Genomic DNA, 25015 nt, shown 5'->3' on the forward strand with positions numbered 1-25015 from the left:
TCGCTAATACTTTGTAAAATGTAGTTTGACTTCAAGGAAGAAAAGCTTTGATCTAAAATGGGTACAAGGTTTTCCTTCCATTTTGTGTCGTAAGAAGATGGGACATGTTTCACAATTTTTATTTCGTTGACAATTTTGAGTCGCCGAATTATCTCGTAGATTTGCTAAACCTTGCCATTATGATTTAAGAAATTAATTATATATTGCGGGAGAAAATTTAGCTATCGGTACTTTAAAATCTTTATATATTAATTAGTAAAATCTATAAATATGTAAACATTATACAACTATTAATTCATCGTCAATTCTATGAGCCGTGAATATCATTGATGTCGTGAATCCGATTAAAATTACACGCTTTGACACATACAAAAGCAAGTATAGAAAATGTGATAATTAATTTTTGATGGAAATCCGCTTACGCCAACCGTTTCAGAGTAGAATTCTATTTATTAATGTTACTTTAATATTAGCTCGATAATTTTATTAATAATCAGTCATTCCTTCTTGATTTCACTATATAAATAATATACGTTTTACTTTTCATTTATTTGTGATTTACTATCATTATATCAGCCGAAAATGCTCATTGACAATTTCGTCAACTCAATCACCGGTCAATCTTCGCATCCAGCGACTGAAAGGTGTCGGGACCACCTCGTGTATGTCATCGTTCGCGGTAGATACGGTGTAAGTAGGCCGCACTCGAAAAACTTAAGGCCTTCATAGCTGTCGGTATACATCACATCGTATAAAGTAAAATTTGTAGCGGAAATAATTGAAACCACTGTTATTACTTTCCATTTAATAAGTGACAAAGGATATTTAATATAATTTATCTATTTTTAAAATTAACTCATTTTAAATAATCCCAAATATTTTCTAAAAGAAGAGTCTGTTATAATACTAAGTATCTTGGCCCCTTCGTGAGAAATTCCATTTTTTGGCTTTTATAGACAAGTTTTTTAACGACTCCTCAAATTTAACTAACTTGTGGTTGCAGCAAAGTGCCATCTACAGTATTGGTTAAGTTGATTGAAAGTCTTGCAGTGAAACTTAGTTACAATTAGCGATTCTTATTAAAGTACATCGTTAATGACTTAGGCCTATTAAGTTGTTTGCTTTAAGCAAAAGAAACTTTTGTAAGTAGCATTTAAAAGTGTGTCTGCGATAATGGCTACAATTTAAATAGTTACACTTGTTATAAAATAATTTTAAGTCGCAGCAAAAATGATTTATCTTTCATGTTTAGATGTTGTCATATTACAATTAATAGACTTATGAACAAGAACATTAGGCCCATACATTATTATGGTTCTTATACAAGTACTTATACATGCGTTTATTTTTATTTAATTTAACCACAAAAGTGGTTTTTTAAATGTTCGAGTCGGAGAAATTATAACGCATGTTCATATTACGTGTTACGTATATATGTGATCGCTGTTAGCGTTTTGAATTTTATAGGTTCAACTGTCACGGGATAGCGGTCATTGAACCGGTATGGGTTACTATTCACCAAAGAAGTTCTTATTAATATATTTAAACTTTTTGGAACTCGATTTCTTTAAAACGATGACAACTAAGAACAAACTCGTATTTTAATATTAATTTATGACATTGGTTACCTGGAAATTTTACGACACTTTTTGAAAATGAGTGCGTACAATGAGGTTATTGATTATAATTGTATAAGCTTTAAATAGGTGAATACAAAGGACAATTTTCTGGAAAAGAGCTTTTACACGAATATCCAATCACCCTGAATAGTATTATTACTGTGAAATGTTACGATACATTATATGATATATTATAATGCGACAGACTAATATACTTTTGGCAGTACAAAGTCTGCAGGGACAGATAGTAAACATGCACTAGTTTAAGTATGCAGTAATTCAAATTTTGAAAATGCTTTATTCGCATTTTTCTTCTTAATCTTTTTTTCAGCTAAGTCCCACTGAAAGGCGTAGCTCTCTTAAGATAGCCACGACGACCGGTCTTTTGCTGCCTGCATTAAGCTTAACGTTATTTTTTATTTCTGAATTCATTGATCTTTGGATAAGATGTACTATACATCATCATCCTGTAGGTATGTATCTCATCCAGTGTGTACATTGATAGAGAGAACTGCTATTAATGCACAAAGAATTGTCTACGATTACGAACCTTTACCGAACCCGCGTCTGAAGCCTACGTTTGGCGAAAGAGCATTTCCGGAATCAGTGTATACATTAGTATTGTACAACATCCCTCTCTCTTTGATATAAGCAAATAAAGTTAAAAAAATCCTGCTATGTTTACTTTAATCCTGAGTTAGTACTCCCATAGTAGTTTTGTGACTATTACATAATACTAGAAAGTAAAATATTTCAAAAGTATATTTTTAAAAGGCCATGATAATGTAAATTACGTAATTTGTTCTTCACTTGCACGCAAACTAAAGCTCGTACAAAAGGATGGAGTCTACAGGATATGCATCCGCAACGTGAAATTTTACGCATCCGTGCTAATAAGTAAGGGAAAAGTTATGTATTTGCTCGCAAACAGAGTTTATGTTAGGTAATTAAAACGGAACGTATTTACTGCTCTGATAAATGAATATAAGTAAAAGATTAACAGAGTTCGCTTTATATTTTCACAACACCGACCTCTTACTTTACATCTATAGCAAGCGGATCGGCTTTTACAAGAAGCACTCAATTTTCTTTTTAAAAAGAGTTTTGTAATTGGAATTTAAATATCAAAATGGAATTGGTTATGGCTAAAAAATTAAAACGGTCTCCCTCAGCGAAGCTAAAAGGAAACAACTTTAGCTCGAGAAGTAAAGTTTTTTTAAACACTATACTAATACATTTAATTCGTTTACATCTTTATTATAGTTCGTGACTAGTATTTATGGCTATTAGCGTTAACTATGGTTGTTTTTAAAATATTTAAAGAAGAATCTTTAATGTATGCTCATCAGTCTTGAAAAGGGGATTCAATTTCAAATCATCTTTGTTCAAAAATTCAATATATACACACAGGTTTAATATTTTTAATTATGTTCGAACTCGGAATTCGTAATAAAAAAATTTATTACGAAAATGAGATGAAAGATAGTCCTTTTATTAATTTAATCAGGCACTTATAATATTAACATATAATATTACTCCGTCAAATCGAACGACTGAGGGGCTAAAGATTTCTACGCTTTATTATAATTATACACATAGATGGCGCATGAAGCACTATTAGTTAATTCAATTTGCATTATTGTCGTGAAAGTGGAGGTGTTTGATACTTTGATCAAGTTAATCAATTCAAAAAATACTTTTATAGCATAACAACGTATTGGGGTAATATAACATAGAATCTTGATATTATAATAGGTCTTGTCACATTGTATTTTCGCTTAATTAATTCTTTAGCTTTTTTGTAATGGTGTGAGCGACCACGGGTTCATTCCTTATACGTTAAATTTGCTTTTAAAACAAACAATATTATTACTAGAAATGAATACAAAAATGTATTCACTCTTAATAAATTAGAGGCAAAACAGCGGCATCAAAATTCTTGTAAATTGTCCATAGACGATAAATATAAAATAGATAATATCATTAATGCACTATTTGAGCAATAGCAAAACAGAGGAGAATTTCAGTAACAGTGAATTTCAGACGCAAATCATTAGAGTAATTGGGGGATATGGAATATTTGACAACAATGGTATTTCTAGCCGTATTGGTCGAAAATAATTGTCGGGAATAACGTAAAACTAATTCTATCCTTTGATACGCATGAGATGCGAAATTAGATTTGAATTTTCCGGGCTACAGCCGCATAATTTGTAACAATATTGATGTTTAATCGACCTGAGGGGAACCATAATTTTTAAAAATAGTAGTATAAATTGTACAGGAACAACTAGATAATAGCGGGTTATAATAAATAATAATAGTAATAATTTGGTGATAGAAAATGGTATATAATAAAGTTCCTTTACTTAGTTTTAAATTTGAAATTGAAAGTGTGCTATTCAATAAATATTAGCATTCAAGAGTTTTTTGTCTATTGAAATATTTAAAACTTGGTTTGTTGGCACATTTACATAGTTGGTTTAATAATATATACGTCAAAAATTGTTAAGTTTGATTTGAAAAGACCCACTGATGATTTCTAGCCGGATCTTCTCAGCAAATTAGCATTCCAAGCTGGTGGTAGCTTACTACTTATAATGTTAAATAAAACGCCATCTACATTAAAATTACCGACTATTATTTACTACAAAATTACTATTTATTATTATAATTATTACTACATAAACGCCAAGAAATACCTACTAAAATAAAGAAATTTTGAATATGAATTTTGAAAGTGGTATTGAAAAACATTCACGAACAAACTGTATACATGTCGAAAGCGAGATGATATGACATATCACTATACTGGTAAGAACAAGCCTCTCTAATAATAGGATATTGTATTACAAAGAAAGGAATATGCGTTTACTTGATACTATTTGATATCAGACGTAGGTGTTGTGGTACCCGGACTAGTAAAAGGTAAACACAATACACGTCTCGTAAATAGACACGAAGTTGAAGTTAAAATGGCTTTTACTTAAGAAGCTAAAATATAAATTAATATAATTTAAAGGAGACGATTCAAAATTATTTTGTTATGGAAAGAAATAAAAATGGTTTCCGTTTGTTTATTACCAATTTAATTTATACTAAATCAATCAATTTTTGTAAAAGTAAATTGGGGAAAGGGCAAGAAAAAAAGAAAAAAAGCAAAGTGTGTATTGAAAGTTGTTGTTTAACGATAATTATAAAAAAAAACGATTAAATTATTTATAGATATTTTATAAACAGATTTAAGTAAATAAATTTAAATTTTTCTAAGGAAGAATTAGACTATTTTGCTATTATGTAATAAAATACAAATAGAAAGGAAAATTTCGCGTAGTATCTGGATGGCCTTTTGTTTTGTAAGTAATGTGTCACAATAAATAATTATGAAATAAAACAAACACCGAATTGAAACAAGCTTCAGCACAAGATAATGTAAATTAGACTGTTCAATGCTTAAAGTCGCAAAATATACCCAAGTACTGTAACTTAACAAAAAATATGGGTTACAATTTGTGGAGCCTGAAATATAATTTATTCATCGTACATCCAGAGTGAGAGAAAATACCATTTCTAAAACCTCGATGAAAATGGTTGAATAAGTCGAAGAAACAATTTTTTTAAAAATAATGTTAGTAACCTTGATTTATTTGCCGGTAATATGATAAGGATGGAGTCTGAGTAGACACTTCCGTAAAAATGATTTCTACGGAAGTGAGTAAAGCCGTGATTTCCGCGATTTTTGTGAGCGGTAGAACATGTGACTACACAACAGGTGACTATTTTGTAGAGTATATTTTCAAAGTGCTATTTTTATTTTATAAATATCGTGCAAAAGACGGTCGGTATTTCTAAAGTAAAGAAAGATTTAATCGTGACTGTAAACGTTCCTGCTTCGGGTACAAGAGTTTTTAGGTCTATTACTTTAATAATAGTATAATAAGGAGCAACAACAAGTAATTACAGTGTTGTTGAGAAGAACAAAAGTTTTCATCCTTTTACTGAAACTGATATAAAATTTATAAAGAGAAAAGCGCATAACAAGAAAAAAGTCTTGATGTTAGTTATTTGTGCAAAGTTTCTATTAAGTAAAAAAAAATTAGAATCAGATGAAAGATGTAATCAATTTATTGCACATTACATATTTTGCTATCAACCATCGCCGAAAACTACAATTCTGTATTGGACGGAAGTTGTCTATTCTTTAATCAATATAATGTAGAAATAACAGACTCGTAAAGCGATAATTACATATGAACACTGTACTCGAACTAATTACGTGTAATTTAAAAAAAAATAACTGCCATTTTCTAGTTTGAAACTTATTTAAGGTATTTAATATACTCGTAATAGATACTTTGAAGAATGAATGTCTATTTCTAAACATTTTTGAAAGTGTTTATGCTTTATGTATAATTACTTTATACTTTTATAAAGTTGAAATATTAATAATTTATTATATAAAACGACGAAAACATTGTATTACGGTCGTCAGAAAACTTTTGATACAGGCCGCTTTCAACCGGTTGTAATAGAAATCTATGGAGGAGATCTTTGTATACCATTGTACGTTCTTTGGCTAAATTGATGATGTTGAAAGTTTTGAATGAATTTTTTGCAGTGATGTCAGTGCAATAATAATTTTGTGCAGTTTATAAAACTAAATAATTTTTTTTAATATTAGAAATTTTGTAAATTAATTTTGCCAAAATTTTGAGAAGCGTGGTTAGATCTAATTTTTTTACAAGTACCAGGTAACAAAGATTTTTTTTTTCAATTGGAATCCCAGTTCATAAAAGCGTAGTCTCTAGTTTTGTCAATATAACAAAATTTCTACACCTCACCTTCGTAAACTTGCTAGCGACGGCGGAACTTTGTAGTTTAGAGAAAATCTGAAATTAAATCCACGCTATTATCCCCGGTTAATTACTAAGTTTACTAAGTCAAAGTACTAATATAACAACCTAATAGATTAATAACGTGAACTGCGAAATATTAAACTGGCACAGACACTTTGTGTTAAAAGAACATTTTAAATTTGCGTCGTCTACAAAAGTGTGTTGAAGCTTTAAATGGGTAAATGTAAAGCTCAATTGAATTCAGTTAATGTATGGTACATCCAAAAATCAACGGCTTTAGATAAATAATAAAGTGTTAATAGTACAGTAAGAAAAAGGGTTTACAAAATTCGGAGTATTACAAATTTAAATAAAATTGGGTACTTATTGTTCCAGCATACTTTGTACTCCTAGAAATTAAAAGGCCTGTCGCATTCCTGTAGAAAAAAATTAATTAATGTAAAAAATTTAATAATGATCACTTTGCACGTGGTCAATGGATAAAGGTGTAACAGCTTTAACGCTTTTTAGCTGACAACTGTGAAATAAATTCACCCAACCAATCATCCTGTATTTCGATCTCTGACACTATCTTTATAAAAGTTAAAATATCAGTTTTTATTATTAAATAACGGCGTGTGTTTCACGACTAATAATCTATTAATTTTTCATTTGTTAATAAATTAGAAAATAGCACCTTCGTTTTCATGAATTTCAATTTTCAATTAGTGTTTCCTAAAATGCCCTGTAGCTTTATCCAATAGACGTCGTATAAAAGGACAAAAGGAATAAGCAAACAATGGTATTATACGTTGCATCCACTTACGTTGGGCTCCGATTGCTCGTCGGGGTACCGCGATTGACAAGTGTTGCAACTATAGTAGTTATCTTTAAAAAATAAAGGGAAAAATTATAAAGAGTTTTAAAGAAAAGAAAAACTTAGCTAAAAATATGAATAACAGGTTGTTAGCAAAATAGGTTCATTTTTTAGAAAATCTAATTATAGTTCAAAATTGAATATTACTAAGTGTAAAAAATCTTTTAGTGTTTTGTATAGAAAATAGTTTTTTCTTGTAATTAAAAATTTGCGTCCTTGTAAATATTATTTTAGGTTTTTTTTAAAGAAAAAGATCGTAACGTACAAAATTCAAAACGACTTTTAATTTACCGATAAGAAAGGGTAGACAATTGGATACTTCCTTATTACTTATACTAACTACCATAAAAGGCTAGCTGCGTTGGAGACGTTGGCATATGGCATCGATAGTATTGCGAGAAGTGTAAATGGTCACGTGAAAAATAAGGTTAGCTCAAATCCATCAACAAAATGTCGTTAGTGTAAAATGTCATTTGGTTGGGAACATAATCCTTGGACGCGATATCAATTTTCAGACAATCTCGTATTGTGCATATGAGGCGATCCGTCTTACCGGGGACAAATAGCTTGAACACGAGACCACTATGCTTTAGACTTTATCAAACGTTTTAACCACGTCAACGAAAATAGTTTTTGCCTCATTTCCACCATTCACAAGATCGCGCTCCGTCATGTACTGTTACGAATGATTTAATAATAAGATAAAAATGTTCACCTTATTAATATTTGAGAAACATGTGTTAGTTATTTTTATTAAGTGTTACAAAACTTGAGAGAGTTAATTTAAAGTTTTAGGTCATACGCTGAATAAATCTACTGGAAGTGGGAAAAAATCTGATCACTGAATCACGTCAGATGCCTCAGTAGCCGAAGCAATACACACCGTCGAAGACCGACACACATGGCATAACACAGTGCTCGATGAAATTTCCGAAAAGGGTCAAGGTCCTCAATAGTGAGTGATATGACGTGAGGAGGAGAACGAGAGGAATTGGCTCCTTAAAATTTTATGAATTCATGTTTTTAACAAAAAGTTGGAATACAGCACGGAGAAATTATATTAATAAGTATATCTATTTAGTTTTGTTAAATTAATAATTATATAATAACAACAAAATGTTTGTTTATATCGTATTCTAAAAGTTTAGCCGCATTGAAACGGAGCGAGTTGCTTCGTTACGTATTCAATGAGAACAATAGATATTCGACTGCCTACAGGTGGTCACGTAGGAAGTTTACCGGTAAATGACATTTTCATCTCGTTTAAAAAGATGATGGCATTGATATACACTTTTGTAAAATTCTGCCGAACTTTTATGTAACCCATATTTCGCACTTTTTAGACCTCTAAAATCAAGTGTGCTATAAAATGTTCAACGAAATTTTACGTAACATTTAACGTATTAACTACCGATGTGTTGGCTTGATGTTAAGACGATTGAAGAATAATTTTTATACATAGGTGGTGGTGGTGATTTCATTTGTCAGCAAAAAGCTTTAAAGCTTTTGCTTTCGATCACACTGCTTAAACTGTTATCTCTCTGAAAAATGTTACATAAATTTATTTTTTTCTAATGGGATGCGGCTGGCCAATAACTTTTTACAGCATAAATTCTGCGAAGCCTTTTTGTAAACAATATTTGATTTCAATATAGAGTAATCCATATTCTAGTTATTTTGTTATCTTTCTTTGTTATTTATTACTTCTGTAATTGATTTTTGGATTTGCTGTACCATATAATAATTTAGCAAATATATATAATAATATAATAGCGTCGATAATCAAACAACAGTAATACATTTTATGGTATCATCAACATCAGGTCAGCCGATACATGGGCACTTATGGTATAAAACTACATAAATAATAAACAGTTAAGCTACAAAATAATCTTGTGCGACAAAGTTTCATGAACTTTTCTGCCATTATAAAATTCATAACCCTATTATAAAATTCATAACTCGGTGGAAAATTCTACGCTGTTCCAAAATACAGTGTTTACAATTGTAAATAGAATATTCGATAAAAGTTACAAAATGCTTATTTCGTAATGTTCAGATAGGATGATTGTAGAAAAGAATTTTGTAAACGACATCGTGAATCGAGTTTATGGTACAGAAATTTTATAACATTAATATTTCAAATAAAATGGTGAATACTCAGCGCGTTTAAATTTTTATTAAGCTCTAGAACAAAGTGTAATGTTTCATTTAAAAATTTCATATAAAACGTTTTAAGATTAATTCTTACATTTCAGAACTGTACTAATTCTAGAGATTTTTTTAAAAAAAATGCATGTCAAATATAAACTAAAATAAATTTTAAAATTAATACTCGTTTATTCAATAGTTATCCATACAACATTTATTTAAAATTATATTTTTGCTCTGTAGTTTTCTATTTATAAAGAGGGGTAATATTTATAAAAAACCTTTAATTTTTTCTCCATCTACGAATACTCAAATGAAAAGAAAAAATATCAAATAGGTTGATATTTATAATATACATAATTATTGTAATATCTTTGGCTATAGTAAAGGATAACATTCAGTTCAAACGAAGTTAAAAAAAGAAACAGCACTGTGTGGAACGGGGCGAAAGGCTGGCCAGACAATATTTTTTTTTCTGTTTTCAATGCATGAACTATTTGGAAATCCTTCAAATATTCCATTACACACGTAGCATGTGTCTGTAACTCTCGTTTACATGGAGAAGTTTTTGTGAACTTGATAAAAACAATTACAAAGAATTTTAAAAAAGAAATAGCTTTCCATACGATTCGACATAATGCAGCTATAGCTGGGCTATATAGCCTTACATAGCCCCTACTTATAAGCTATGTAGCTTCTCTCCCGTAGCCTTGTAATAGGACCTGATTGAAAGCTTTAAATATTGATAGAAAGTAATTGATGCTTTCCATTAAAGCAAAAAAAGTTTATGAAGGATCCATTTTTTTAAATAAATAAACATTGCGCAATTCCAAGTATTAAGTTTAATTTTTTTATATATATGTGTATTGAAAACAGTTTTTAATTTCTGTTTAGTTTCTTTCTTTGCCTCTTATTGTATTTCTTTATATTTGCGTTAATATATTTTTAATTTTTTTGTGATTTTACAAAGGAGTGGGACGATAAAGAAAACCGAATCGCTGTGATTCCATTACATAATGTAGGTACAGTGCCAATTGTAATGTTTGTGTATCTGGTTATTGATTGATAAAGTGTTCCTTCGAAAATGACGAAAGCAGTAAGCGAAAGAATTCAATGGAGACCACTTCGAATAAGTATTATACATTTTAAAAGATTTTATATTAATGTATTCAACTAACATAACATAGCAATGTAATAGTACTGATATGATAAATGTTATGTTTGTACATAACGTTTACCGACAAAATGTTGTTTTCCTTTGTAATAATAATTATGGTGAGACTAAGTATCCGATATAAATACATATTCTTTCGTAACTCTTTACCGGTCCGTCGTCTCATCTCCAGAACCTTAAGGCCTCATCAGCCATCTATCCTGCGCGCTATGTGGTCTGCTCACTGTCCAACCACCTGGACTATGTCAGTCTTGTGTCCGTCTTCAGATCTCCTCTCTCTGATTGGAGTCTTAGAGAAATACCTAGGATAGCCCTTTCTTTTCTTTTTAAGATCGTCGAAAATCGTCTAAAGAAGTCTGGATGCAGGCCGCTTTTATCGGGTTTTAAAGAAATCTCTATCTCAATTTCTACCGGTTAACGTCTTACGGTTGAAACGAACTTAACTGTTCTAAGGAACCTATACTAATAATGATGGAGAAGGTGCAATATAATTGTTAATGTAAGTACATAATATGCTTTTATTTTCAAATTTTTTATAAATTTATATATTATAATTTATGTATTCGTCAGATCCCATATAAATACAGGAATAAACAGAGAAGAGGGAATTATTGAAAAAGATTTTTATCAAATAGAAAACTCAAAAGCAAGTACGGTTTATTAAATAGTATTCTCAGTGATAATTTTTTTTATTTCATAATGTTCTTAGCAAAACGAAACTCCTTCCTTTGAGGGACTCTGCAGATTACTTTCATTCAAAATAAAAATGTAAGTATTAACGGACGTAGACCATAGAAACGACTAAATATAAAAATTAATGTATCTGTAAATTTCATTAGTGCACAGAACATTTATTGATTAAATTTGTGACTTTGTTAAATTTTTCTTTTGAAAGGAAAGTATTTCATAAAGGAGAGAAATTGCAAGCAGTTGTACAGACAAAATAGCATGAAATACTTTTTAAGAAGCGGTCGCGTTGAAATATTGAATCGAAGCGCGAAACTGAAGATAAAGTTTCATGCTCTTGAGTAATTGGTTCGAAAAACGATGAATTTTATTTTAAAACGTTATATAAATGGCATTTTCAATGTTTTAAAGTGATCTTATTAAGATCGTGGGATGACTAAGAAGGTCACTTCCAACCGGTCTAAAGCAGGAACGGTCTTCGGCTGAAATGACAATGATGATGATAAATTTTTTTCTTTATTTAATAAGTGTTTTTCTTAGGTGAACCGCACATGTTGTTAGGTGCTATATAATTAATAGAGTTAATTTTACATTTGCTATGAGTTTCTAAGGATAAATTAATAAAAGACATTGTATTTTCTTTTTTGCGGTAAAAATGTGCTTTATATCATAATAAACATTTTAACTTTTGATAAATACCCGAATATCTGTTCTTTTATGGTCAGATATAACAAAGATTAACAGAGATTGTTATAAGTCCGATGAAAACTGAAATTTTTCGACTGTTGTTAGTAGTTGTTTAAATAGATGAAATTTTATTACTTTAAAATGTGGAGATTGTACATAGTTATTGTTAAAAAAAAATAATACGAATAAATTTTAAAATTGAATTCTATTACGAGCCTCCGAATGTCCTTATTCTATAATCGAATTAGGAATTAGAATATTCGGAGACTAACGAAAGTGATCAGGCGTACCCAGCGGATTATCATATTGAAGTGACAGTGTGTAGGTCACATAGCGCTCCGAATAGACGGTGGCTGGGGCGTTAAGATACTGCAGTGAAAACCACAAACCAGGACTTATTTTTTGTTGATGTGGTTGCTGTTAGCCCGAAGGCTTTTACAGCTTCACCGGAGCTAAGTTCACGGTACGGAAGGGTCCGTGAACTTAAGAATCAGGAAGCGCAGCGTCGGTCGTCCACTTGCAAGACGGATAGACCAATGTTTTGGTTATCGAAAGTCTATATGTGAGGCCTATGTCCAACAATAGATATCCTACGGCTGAAATGATGATTACAAGGAACGAAATATTATAAAAGCTTACTCTTCGGTAACTACACAGTTTTATTAAAATGTGACGAAATGTTTTAGTCTTGTTAAATAAATTTCCTGACTGCGCCAAAGGTATATTGACTGCGTTTTTATTGCGCGTTTATTTTGTTACAATTTTACACACTTTCAATCGGCAGCTTCATATATAAAGTTTATGGTCTATGACAGCCGGTCAATTTATTCTCTTTTGTTGTTCTGTTCTGTAAATCCATTTTTCGCCAGGCCACACAGCATGATGAACAGTTGGCCACTGAGACCTTAAGGTGAAGTCAGGCACAGCGCAGATTTTTATTTAATGACAGCTAATTAGATAAACGTGCATTTTAGACTTTTCTGTATGTTTAATTAAAGGGCATTTAAAATTGTTACCTTTCCTTCATTTTGTTTTTATATTATATCCAGTCTAAGCAAAATACGACGCATATGACGAGATGTTAAGAGAAAAGTAAATGTGCACCTTCTAAGAAAATTGTTTGAACGAAGAGAACTTAATTACTCCCACTGCATAAAAAAACGAAGACCGGCGATTACTTAGATCTTTTCTAGAGCTCGCTTCTGTGAAAACTTATCGTTGGCAGAGCTTATTTACGTTATTAAAAATATCTAAAGGTTTCTTAAACCTTTACGAAATACAGAATATTGATTTTATTATATAATATCAGAAAAGAAAGAAAATGCGGCATTATCACGGAAAGCGAGTTCGATCAGGTGAAAACTACTAAATTACATAACCTAATAAAAGTTAAACAGAAGGGAAGTAATAAGAAATACACGGCAACAGTGTCAACACTCGATCTTTTATCTAAGAAGAAAAGGATAGTCATAACAACTTACAAGGTAATACGATATACAGGGAGGGTATTTGGTTATCGCCGTAAAAGCTTTAAGCTGGTGAAGTACTTTGTTGTTAATTAATGTATGGTATACTCTTTAAAAAATCGATAGTTTCAGAAAAAATAAATAGCGTAATGATAACATAGTAGCAAAAAGTGTTTATAAAGTTCAGATAATTACATATAAAAATTAATTATTGTTTACTACCTGTCCCTCCCGTGCAGTCCAGAGCAGTGATAGCTAAGCGGTAATGACTAAGACTTGCGATAATAAGTCGCGGATTCGATTCTCGGGACTCAATCCTATTTAATTCGTATTTTGTATATTAATTATATAGTTCTCACTGCTCACCAACGAGTTTCCAGAAGATGGACTGCAGTCTCCTGTTCGTATCATAATACCGCACTGCGATCGATAACCTGCCTGCCAAGCGTGGTGATTATGGTATACCACCCATTGATGTGTTTGGGGGAGGCCTATCTATTGTTTATTGTCTCATGAGAAGTTTTTGCTGTTAGTCTTGTGGCTTTTACAGCTTCATCGGAAACGAGTTCACGGAACGGAAGGGTCCGTGAAAATTAAAGGATTCGAGTTTCCGAACCCGTATCAGCACTCGGCGGGAGGACGAGGAAGTCACAAGGTAGTGGCCGCGAGATAGTAGCAGCGGGGCTCACCCAGCCAGCCCCCGAGGACACAAACCCAGCGCGACCCAGTCGGCCGGCAGAACTCGCGGCTAGCGTGCCTAATACCGTCTAGTCAGTGTTACTGATCGTGTGCTGAACGAGGAGTTAAGTGTGTAGGGCAGCGTGGACCACACGGTAGTCTAAGGAAGGATACTGATCCTACCTCGGATCGCCCATGCTGTTCGCGGCGGCGGCATCGGAAGGCCGATACCGTTTACGTAACGGTATATTAGTATAGATTCAATTGATAGTTGATACCGTAGTAAAATCTTATTAGCTCTATTACAAACCTCTGTTTTTTAATAGCTGCTATTACTTAAGTTTTGAAATAATAAAATAAAAAAGAGAAACTCATGTGGCATTTCATGTTTGTTTATACGATTTACTAGGAATGTAATTTTGCGTATGATTCTCTAAATATCTCAAAAAAAAATTATAATTTGTAACACACAGAAACTATACCTTCGTGTGTCGTACCTCTCACTACTGGATGTCGTGGCCCTAGGCGGTATTCAATCTGTCCAAGAACGGGGTTCAGCCGATCTAAATCCCCTAATAAACGTTTGCTGTAGAAGGAAATGGTAGCCTACCAGAAGTTTCTTGTCGAGAATAGCCAATGGAATTTTAAATAATTAATATGGCGCCTTTCGGTTATCGGGCTGAGCTACCTTTCAGTTGTGTGAAATATGCTACCGAAGCCTCCGTCGAGGTTCATCGCCGCTTCAAAAGAAGAAATCTTATTCCTGCATAAGCATGCTACGTATATATTTGGTGACCACATAGAAATATCTTTAATTTTTCGCACGTCTTGAACTGTGGTAGCCCATCGGTGGAGGACTGAGACTTAAGAATGTAGGTCGTGGTTCGATTCGCTATTGCTCACAAACAAGTTTCAGAGGACGGACAGCAGTGTCCTCTGCGTACCATAATACTACACTGCTATCTCTAATTCTCCTACCGTGCGTGGCGATTATAGTATATCCTCCCAAAGATATCTTTGGTGGAGGCCTATGCCTTGCAGTGAGCATCTACGGGATAAAACGACGATGGAAATGACTCATCTTATTTACATAAAAAGTCTATGCGTGTAGAAACCTTTTTTCGATGGGACATGGTAGTTAGACAATGCGAAAAGGACATTTATTACATGTAAAATAAGATAATTTCGCAACCTATCACTTATATAATCAGCTTTTTTAGCTATTTTTCAATGCCGTAATTAATTACAATTACAGAAATAGCATTTGCTGGATATTAACAACATAATATTTACGAATAATAAATACATGGTAGCTTACAAACAATAATACCCTCTGCCGAAAATTTCACCACCTGTTACGCTGGACGCAAATAAAAAGTTTGCGAAACTCGCTTGTTAACAACGTAGTTGTTTTGAGGCTTAAAAAATATTTTAACGTCGTCATTTGTTTTATTTGACTATTTGTAATTATAAAGAATTCATTATTTCTAATCCGTCATACCATTCTTACAACCTACGATTCTTCTTAAAATAGAGTTAATTAAATATACTTTTTCTTCGTTGGCGCTTTTGTTATAGATTTTAAAGGAATGAAATTCTATATCTTTTCTAATTATTTTATTACAGATTGCTTTTAAAATTAAGAGAGTTATTTAAGTAGTCAAAATTTGTTATAAATTTTAAAATAAAGTTATACTAGTTTATTTGTTGTCAGTTAACATATTGTACGGCTTATCCAAAATTCATTGTTTTCAAAAATATTTAACAACGTTATTTATTATATTAAAGTGGAAAAACAGTTTTTAAATTTACTTATTAAGGTAAAATTTTATACTTTCTGTACTAGCAGACTTTGTACCGTCTGAAGATATCTGTCGAATTCCAACAGAAAAAAAAATGTAGCAGCAGAGCAATCAAATTATACAGAGTAATTTTTATTTTATTTACATTTTAGATTTTATTTTATTTACAGAGTAATTAGGTGTGAAAGCTTTACATTTATTTCCGACAGTAAAAGCTTTTTGCTAACAAATGAGCTACTCCTTCACTCTTTTATACGCATAACCAATCATCAGCATAAGGTGTATAAAAATCCTAGATTCATTCATAAAAACTAACTGTCTTTTTAAAAACTTCGAAGAAAATTGTCATTAGTAAGATTAATGTATGTATTTTCAATTTCATTTTTGGCAAAATAAATCTTTAACAAGCAGAAATAAAGCCGTCTCTCTATTAGACTTGTTTTATCAATAGCGAGTGAATGAAGCGTCGGATACATTCCACTTTCATCAAAACTTTTTGTTAAGTTTTTGCAAACACGGTTTATTCACTCGCGTTCAGTGTGGAGAGCTTCACTTAATCATCGAGTCGTCTGTCTATGATTACATAGCTGTAACGTGCGCGAGTTTTACTTACTTTTTTTAAAACCGTGTTAATAGATTCTAGTGAAAATGTGAAACGAAAATTTACAGCATGGAAAAAGTCTCTTAAAGAAAGAAACTGTGATAAAATAAAGGGATAATTAATGAGAAAAAATAATGAAAAAAATATGTCAAAATAATTTTGATATAGGTTAAAGGGGACGACATTAGTAATTTTTATGGTGACCACTCTGGTAAATGAAAATAATGAATTAATGTATGTCAATGGATTGTATGTAGATGATTGAAATTAAAAATAGAAAGACATATGATCAAAAGTATCAGAAAAACGTTAAACAAACTTCGTTAAATATTATTCGATAATATTAATTATCAAATAGTCAGGTATAAGTGATTTAAATTTTATTTACAAGGAAGGAACGGGTTTATAGTTATTATATTTTTATTTGTTTCTTTACAAAAGCACACCAAAATCAAATACCTTAAAATTGTTAGAATATACATATGAAAAACAGGTTATAACGTAACAATTACACACACACACGTACAAAAATGTATACATTACTATATATAACTATACTACGTAATAAATAACAAAATAATACACAAGAATAAAAACATTATTCCACGTTATCTAACAAATATGTTAATACTTCTTTTGGGAACTTTCATGGCGGATTTTATGGTACTAAAAGTATTTAACCTAAACTTCTAAATTGAATTTACGTACTTATTACGTAAAGTACTAAAATGTAAACTTTCAATGTAAATAAAGTTATCGGAAAAGGATACCATGTCCATAACTTATTGAACAAAAACTAAAGTAATGTGACTAATAAAGCATTTATTTTAAACCTGTTCATACAATTTTGTTGTTAACACGTGAATCATATTAATATGTTGCAATGAAGAAATCTCCTCTATGTTATAACTTACAACGATTTTAATATAATGAAGTTTATATAATATCAAAGCCATCGTCAAGCTAATTTCAAATATATTAGGTAAGCGTCCTTTCAATGTCCTTTACAGGCTTACTCTGGAACTTCACTATTTTGTAGTTTTAAATTAAAACTTCTTTAAGTTTTTATTTTAAGTTAGTAGTAGATAAAACTTTGAAAAGTAAAAATATACATTATCGACTTAAGTTAACATGAGTTTCTCCGTCCATACAGAGGAGTATAAAAATAGCAGGTTAAGAAAATTACAATCAATAGTTTTAAATTATGTATAAAACTAAAAGTACTAAAATTAAAGCTTGTACATATACTAAGTTTTGAGAGATTTTTATATTTTAATAAGTATGAATACCGTTCGAGTAGTTGTTTGATAGTATTATCTGTTATGAAACAACTAGTCCAACGGCGGAACCATAATAAATGTACAAGCTTTAATTTTAGTACTCATAAAATAAATCAATCTCAATTGGTTATTAAAAAACAAACAAAAGGCAAATTGAACTAGTGTAAATATTTATTACTTTTTCGAAATCAAAATATTCAACAACGGTGAGCGTAGAATGCATTTATTACTCTCACGTTACTAGTCCGTACGGCACAGCTTTATCAATATTTTTTTATCATTATTCTTTAGGAAATATACGTCACTATAGAAAACATAGCTAAGCTTTTTGTTATGTCTGATTTTTCACTAACAAATTTTATCTTTGGCCAGTGTGTGTTACCCGAGATAATTTACAGATGTGAGACATGTTGCTTCGGTGTGACTTATAAGGCTCAAGGTCACCCAAAGCCCAATATAAATAGCTCTCTTTCGCTCGAAGTTTTGCTGCGAAATCGAATCAGAAATGGGGAGATCCGCGTTACCGACGTAGTTCGAAGAATTGCTTGTCTGAAGTGGGCGGGCACATCGCCTGTGTGTTTAATCGATGGCCGTTGGGGCCGACAGGTTCTCGAGTCAGTAGATGAGGCGTAGGTAGGTCTTCCACTATATGGACCGATGACATAGTTAGGGCCTCTGAAAGTTGCTGGATGCTGGCAGTGCCAGACGGGTCATCGTGGTAATCTTACCTAGAGGCCTATGCCCTGCAGTGGGCCTCGATTGAGTGAAATGAAAAAGAAGAACAGGCCTTTTTTGTTACTAGCTTAGGTCCTTTCTTAAAATCTCAATAATAAGTTATTTTAGAACTTAATTTATAAGAAAATATAGTCAAGTATTCGAAACTTTACTCACCTCGTTTACACACTTCAACTTCTCTTTATGACACTATTCTTATGTCACCGTCGATCTTATATTCTTTTTCCTATAATAAGTGTTCTGTTCCCTTTTATGTTTAACTTACCATACATTATCATTGTTTCAAAGCATTCTTACATAGTTTGAATAAATAAAACTACGTAATCTTTATCTCAATTATCTACTTTCATTTTTTCATTCATCCTTTACTCTTTCGGTTTTATTCAAGTTTTTCTTTTTGTGCCTTGAGTTTTAAAAAGCTCAAAAATCAATTGAATTTCAATATACAAATAATAATGACACTTGACATGAAATCAACGAAAATATTTTCTATTTTTTAAAAAAAATGCGCTCGATACTACATTAAGGTATAATAAACCAACGGTACCCGCGATGACTTTAAAAGGAACCAATATTTTATGTTATATTATTGATTAAATATTAGTTAGGTCTTGCTTTGTTATTCACACAGTTTGTATCTGAACACAAAAATAGTCTAGACTACTTCTTTGTTTTCAAAACTGTGTTAATTCTGATTTCATACTCGTAAAAGACGTACACTTTAATTGCACAAAACTGTTAAGAAACTCTCACTACCTTCAATGACAAGGCAATAATATTGCAAAATACTTTTCAGAGAGAGTTCTTGAGTTATTTAAAGAATTTTTAAAATGTCTGACGTCGACGAGTAATCGTTTGTTAATAAAAGAAAACTTGAACGTAAAACATTAATACTCATAACGGAATAAATATTTGTTGGAAGTAAGAGAACTTTACATCGTGTGCCTTCAATTAAATGATTAATTAATATCCGGTAACATAGCTGTAGGCAGTTCATTCATTTATTTTAACGATCAAAAATTACTTTTCATTTTAATTAACAGCAGAGTGTATTGAAAAATAAAAAAATAATCGAATTCTGTTCGTCAAAACTCAATCTCGTCTATTGCGCTCGTGTTTTAAAACCGTCAAAGCAAATACAGGATTTTTTTTATTATTTAGCATTTTACTCGTTCCGGCGAACTCTTTGTTGCATAAAACCAATTTGGACAGACACGTATAAGCGGTAAAAAAGCAGACGATTCGAGATTTTAACAGATTTATTTCAATTTGGAAAACACTACCGTAAATTAAGTTGTTACGAAAAGGATAGAAATAAGCTCCTACAAAGAAGCGGTCAAGCAACAAGTTTATAGAGCGCAACAAGTTAAATGCGTTACGTAAAATTGATAGTAATGTTGAAATTTATTCTGAATGTAGATTATCTCTATACTAGTAACGAGAAATTATTCTTATTTAATTGAAATAAATAGTATCTTATGCCAATATCCTGTTTTGGATTCACAAATCTACTGATTCTCATAACATATACAGATAACAGAAGCACTTTCTATTTTCTATGAGTTGAGAGTGTTTTCGCTTTATATCTATCGACATTGTCCATGATTCTTTACTATAAAGCAGCTAAATTTGATTTTATTTTTTAACAAATTAGGCACTGCTAGTGGCCTCATGACTTACAATAGCTATCACTACAAATGATCCAAAGTTGAAAATAATACAAGTAATTTATTTAAGTTTGCAATTGTCTTTGAATTTAACCTTCAATTTTATTTATTCGAAATATGAAAAAACTCTTTTTAAAATAATCATTTTGCTTTTCTATTGTAAATAGTATCTGTAATCTGTAAATAGTATTATTTAACTTAAAAGAAGCCATTGTTTTTTTTTATTTTATTTTATACAGAAGCCCATTCCCGGCTCTGTCTATGTGCTTTAGATTTTTTTTTATGGCCCCCGCTATTGGGGGCCTCTCGTACGTATCTTTGGTGGGACAGGGACTTTATGGGCAATTTTATTTATTCACATAATTATTTTTTATTTTCATTCTCTACTTTCATACTTCACATAATCTATCAATCTATTCTTTTATGCCACAATTCTGCTTTCTTTCCCTTTTGCTCTGTTTACCTTTCTTTCATCCTCTTTTCATTTTACATTTTCTTAATTTCTATTTTTATTGTATCACATTTTTATCTATTCTATATCACAGTTTTATATTATTATTTTTTTTTACTTGTCTTGTTAGTTTTTATTTGTTGTCTATGCCTAACTCTTATTTCTTTCTATAGCATATTGTGTGATTCTTTTGCAATAAGAGAGGAATTCTTCCCTGGTATTCTTTCCGCTTATCAGGGAGGTTATTGACTCCTCCCTGATTTCAACGCCAGACCGGCACTCCAAGCCGAACCGGAGTCCCCCGAATGCGGGACACCGGGCCACAAGGTGGATCACGATCTGGTCCAAACCCGGTTCACAGAAGCACGAGGGGTCCTCCTTGAGCTTGAACCTGTGGAGGTACTCAGAGAACCCCCCGTGCCCCGTGAAGAGCTGGGCCGAGACCGCGTCCACCTCGATACTGCGGAGCACGCGGTAGGCTGAAATGGCGTCCGGAAAAAATGTCCTCGTTACTGAAGCCGTCGGTCGTTCCTTCCATATACCTCCTGTTCCATTCGTCGAGCGACTCCAATATTAGTTGTCGCTTGACGAATGAAATGGCGCATCTCTCATATTCAGGTCTTCTTTTACTCTTCAGGGCCTCGTCCTTGGCCATCGCTTTAGATTATTTTAAACACAGAAGATAATTCTCAAGTAAAACGTAACATACGCCGGAAGGGTTAACTTTATATTTACTGGCTACCATGGGTTTCACCCGGGTGGTATTCGGCTAGATGGTAATAGGAGTTGATTTTAATGTTATTACATAAATCCATATTTTCTTAACAGAAACAAAGGCAGCCGAGTGTGCGGAGCTTGTCAACCAGCCCATTCCGGAACGTTCGGCGGCGGACACGGAGGCGGCACACGATCTACTGTCGCTCGCACACAGCGCGCCGCCACAGCCACCAACCACGGTGCTGACCGTGCTACAGGCGCCTGACCGCTCCGTAGTTCCCCTTTACACGTACACCATCCACCCGACGAACATCTTTATAATAGCCGAGGAACCACCCAAACCCGTCATCCAGACCATTCACTCAGTTGCTCCGTTTCAACCACATTATGCTACGGTTGAAGCACCAATAAACTTTGTCGCGTACCAACCTAGCGAACCCATCGAGAATAAAGTGCCTGCACCTCCGCTGCAACCAGTACCAACACCGGGACCAATTCATGATTCAGAACCAAAGGTACCGCCCGAACATGCAGATACCTCCCAAACGATAACTAAAGGGAAAAAATTTGACTGCAAACAATGCGGGAAATGCTACTCTACTTCATCCAATTTGTCGCGTCATAGACAAACACACCGAAACATGGAAACGGGTTCATCGAAGCGGTGTGGTGAGTGCGGTAAAGCGTACGTGTCGATGCCAGCGCTGACCATGCACATCCTCACGCATAGCATGGGTCACGTGTGCGGCGTGTGCGGAAAGCAGTTCTCAAGACCGTGGCTCCTTCGCGGCCACCTACGCTCGCACACCGGCGAGAAGCCGTACCATTGCGTCGTCTGCGAGAAGGCCTTCGCCGACCGCTCCAATCTGCGCGCGCATTTACAGACCCACTCTTCTGATAAGAAGTACGAGTGCGCCCGCTGTCACAAAACGTTCGCACTTAAGAGCTACCTAAACAAACACAACGAATCGGCGTGCGGTCGCTCGGACGAGTGAAACTCACGTCGCAACCATTGCAACGAAAGATTTCTCTATATACTTCTTTACATCTTTTTATTCGATGGAAATATTTTTACAAGCTGCGCGCAATCTCGGCAGCGTTGAAAACAATAAGCAATAATAAAGTACCTAATTCGTCTTTATATTATTAATTAAAAAAGAAACGAGATATTCTCGGGCATCGACAGAATGAATTGTGTCAATTTTGCGAAAGCCTGCAAAGTTACCATGTAGTATTTACGTAGTGATAGGTTATTTAGATTACTTAGTGTCACACAGAGTGACGACTTAGGTGGTAGTTAAAGTGATACGTAGAGACTTAATGAAACCGTCGAGCTGTGGTACAAAGAGAGCAATAAAATTATGAGCGTAATGGAAAACGGTAGGGCACGAGTAACGTGTCATGAATAAGAGATAAAGGATAAAGGCTAAAATGGTGATACTGGAGGATGAAAGCTTTTACCAGATACGTTCTGCAAACAGTCTTCCCATGGACCTCAGCAATGGTACATTTATATAGTTCGCGCTAAGATCCTTTTCAACATCGCTGTTATTGCGATATGTATTAAAATTAGCAATACTGAAAAATAAATAACAGGAGGCTAGCAGCAGATTTGTATTTATAAAAATAAAACATAAAAATGTAATATTGTTCTGACGTGTTAGTTCCGCCATATAATATATATATAAGGAATATAATGACTTTTACAGGATTTGGTTTTTAATTCGCATATCATCAAGGATTTTATAGATTATAATTACGTAATTAATAAAGACTAAAAAGATCGAGAATATAAATCTGCTGCGAGACTCTTTGGACGACCAAGTAAAATTATAAAATTATATATAAGACTTAAAGGTATTTACCTAAATTGTTTACACACTCAAAGCCTTATTGTATACTATTCCCAATGTTGTAGATAATATTTTATTGCTCACTGACAGTCATAATTACTGTTTGCTAAGATTTAGTTATTAGGGGGTTGTTAGATATCACGTTGTGAGAAATGAACGAAGTGCGCGGATAGATTATTTTTGGCATTCAAAATGCGGACCGCACCACCTTTTGCTTTTAAATAAAATTAAAAAAACGCGAGAGAATAAAAGTTTATTTCGAATTTTAAGCGGGCATTATAATAAATATAGAAAAATTAATTGAACATGTAATAGTGTATACATAAGTTAAGAGTTTGTATACCAATTAATAATATTCAAGTGCTAATCAAGAGTCCCACGTACATTATTAATCACATTAGAATAAGAAAAAAATTGCTAGTTTGTAAATTATTTCATATTTTTCACTACTTAGTAGCAATCGATACTAATTAGAAATTAGATTTAAATAATAGTCATTTTAAGGTATTTTCTCAATTTCTTGGTGATATAAATTCGTTGTTTTGAGTGAAATATCTGGTGGAATTGTTTTTATAATAATAGATCTAATCAGTGGCGTACCTAGGGGGGGGCGGTGGGTGCGGTCCGCACCGGGCGGCACTTACCTTGGGGCGGCATTTTTTATATTTACTTATAGTTGTAAAAAGCAACTTTTTCATTTCAAATTTATTTTCTTTCTTGAATAATAAATGATTATTATAAGTTTAATATTTGATTTATATAAATTATGATTAACTTTATGATTTCGAATATTATTCCTCGGTGTATATAAATGCATTTTAGTGTAAATTTTGGATTCTAATTCAAGAACAAGATAATATTTTTAGTTTATTGTATTCATAAAATTCGTTGAATTCGTAAAAGGATCTTTACGACTTTGTTCGGCATTTTTTCCTAACTAAAATTTTTTGATGTCAGTTTATAAATGTCATTTCTTTTGAAAACTTTATATGATTACTTTGAAGTGATATATCAATATTTTTTTAAATCAAAAATCACTATTTGATTGACATATAATAGAAAGGGCGGCAAACTGGAATACGCCCCGGGCGGCAAAAGTTCTAGGTACGCCACTGGATCTAATTAAAGTATTAGATCAAATTTTCCAAAAAATCTTCCCAACTTTAATACCACTAATTTTTAAATATATACCTAGCCTGCATAAATATACAACATGTAAAATCCTACATATAAGTTAAGATCTCAATAAACAATAATTATTTTAATTATTAACATAAGTGCTAGTAAGATACATTTGAATAGAAACTTTTTATAATCTTAGTACAGTTAAGTGCAACTCTTCGGCTCTAATCACTTAGGGTGTTCTATACCTTGCGATACAATAATAGTGATAACATTTCTTATTAATTCTTGTGTAAATTTCTTCCATAAGATATTAAAGGGAAATTTATAAATAAGCAACAAGATAGTACGAGAAATCAACGAAGTAAATGTATTCCCATTCTTAATATAAAAGAAAAAAAAATATTTTTACTTTACATATCGGTTCAAAAACAATAATATTATGGCTAGTTGCTATTTTATTTACCTATAATATTTCCTTTTATATTTATAGTATGTTGCTAATGTAATTTAAGTTACACGACTCTAAAGTCATGTAACTTATTTTAAAATTGCATCTGATCATAATCAATTATAATATTTACAATATGGATGTTCTCTACAAGTTACATAA

At 32.3% G+C, this 25015-nt stretch overlaps 1 protein-coding gene across 1 annotated transcript in view; it reads left to right on the plus strand.

Annotated features, from left to right (window-relative positions):
- LOC137933491 (protein snail homolog Sna-like) overlaps positions 1-22422 on the plus strand; it is a 41575-nt gene extending 19153 nt beyond the window's left edge. Inside the window, exon 2 of the mRNA XM_068777453.1 lies at positions 21539-22422. Coding sequence (XP_068633554.1) covers positions 21539-22422 — 884 coding nt within the window. The remainder of the gene's footprint in view (positions 1-21538) is intronic.
- The last annotated feature ends 2593 nt before the right edge of the window (positions 22423-25015 follow it).

Source organism: Battus philenor, unplaced genomic scaffold (assembly GCF_028537555.1).
Source record: "Battus philenor isolate CCGP_79_NKW_IND1 unplaced genomic scaffold, ilBatPhil1.0.hap1 SCAF_1, whole genome shotgun sequence".
Lineage (NCBI taxonomy): Eukaryota > Metazoa > Arthropoda > Insecta > Lepidoptera > Papilionidae > Battus > Battus philenor.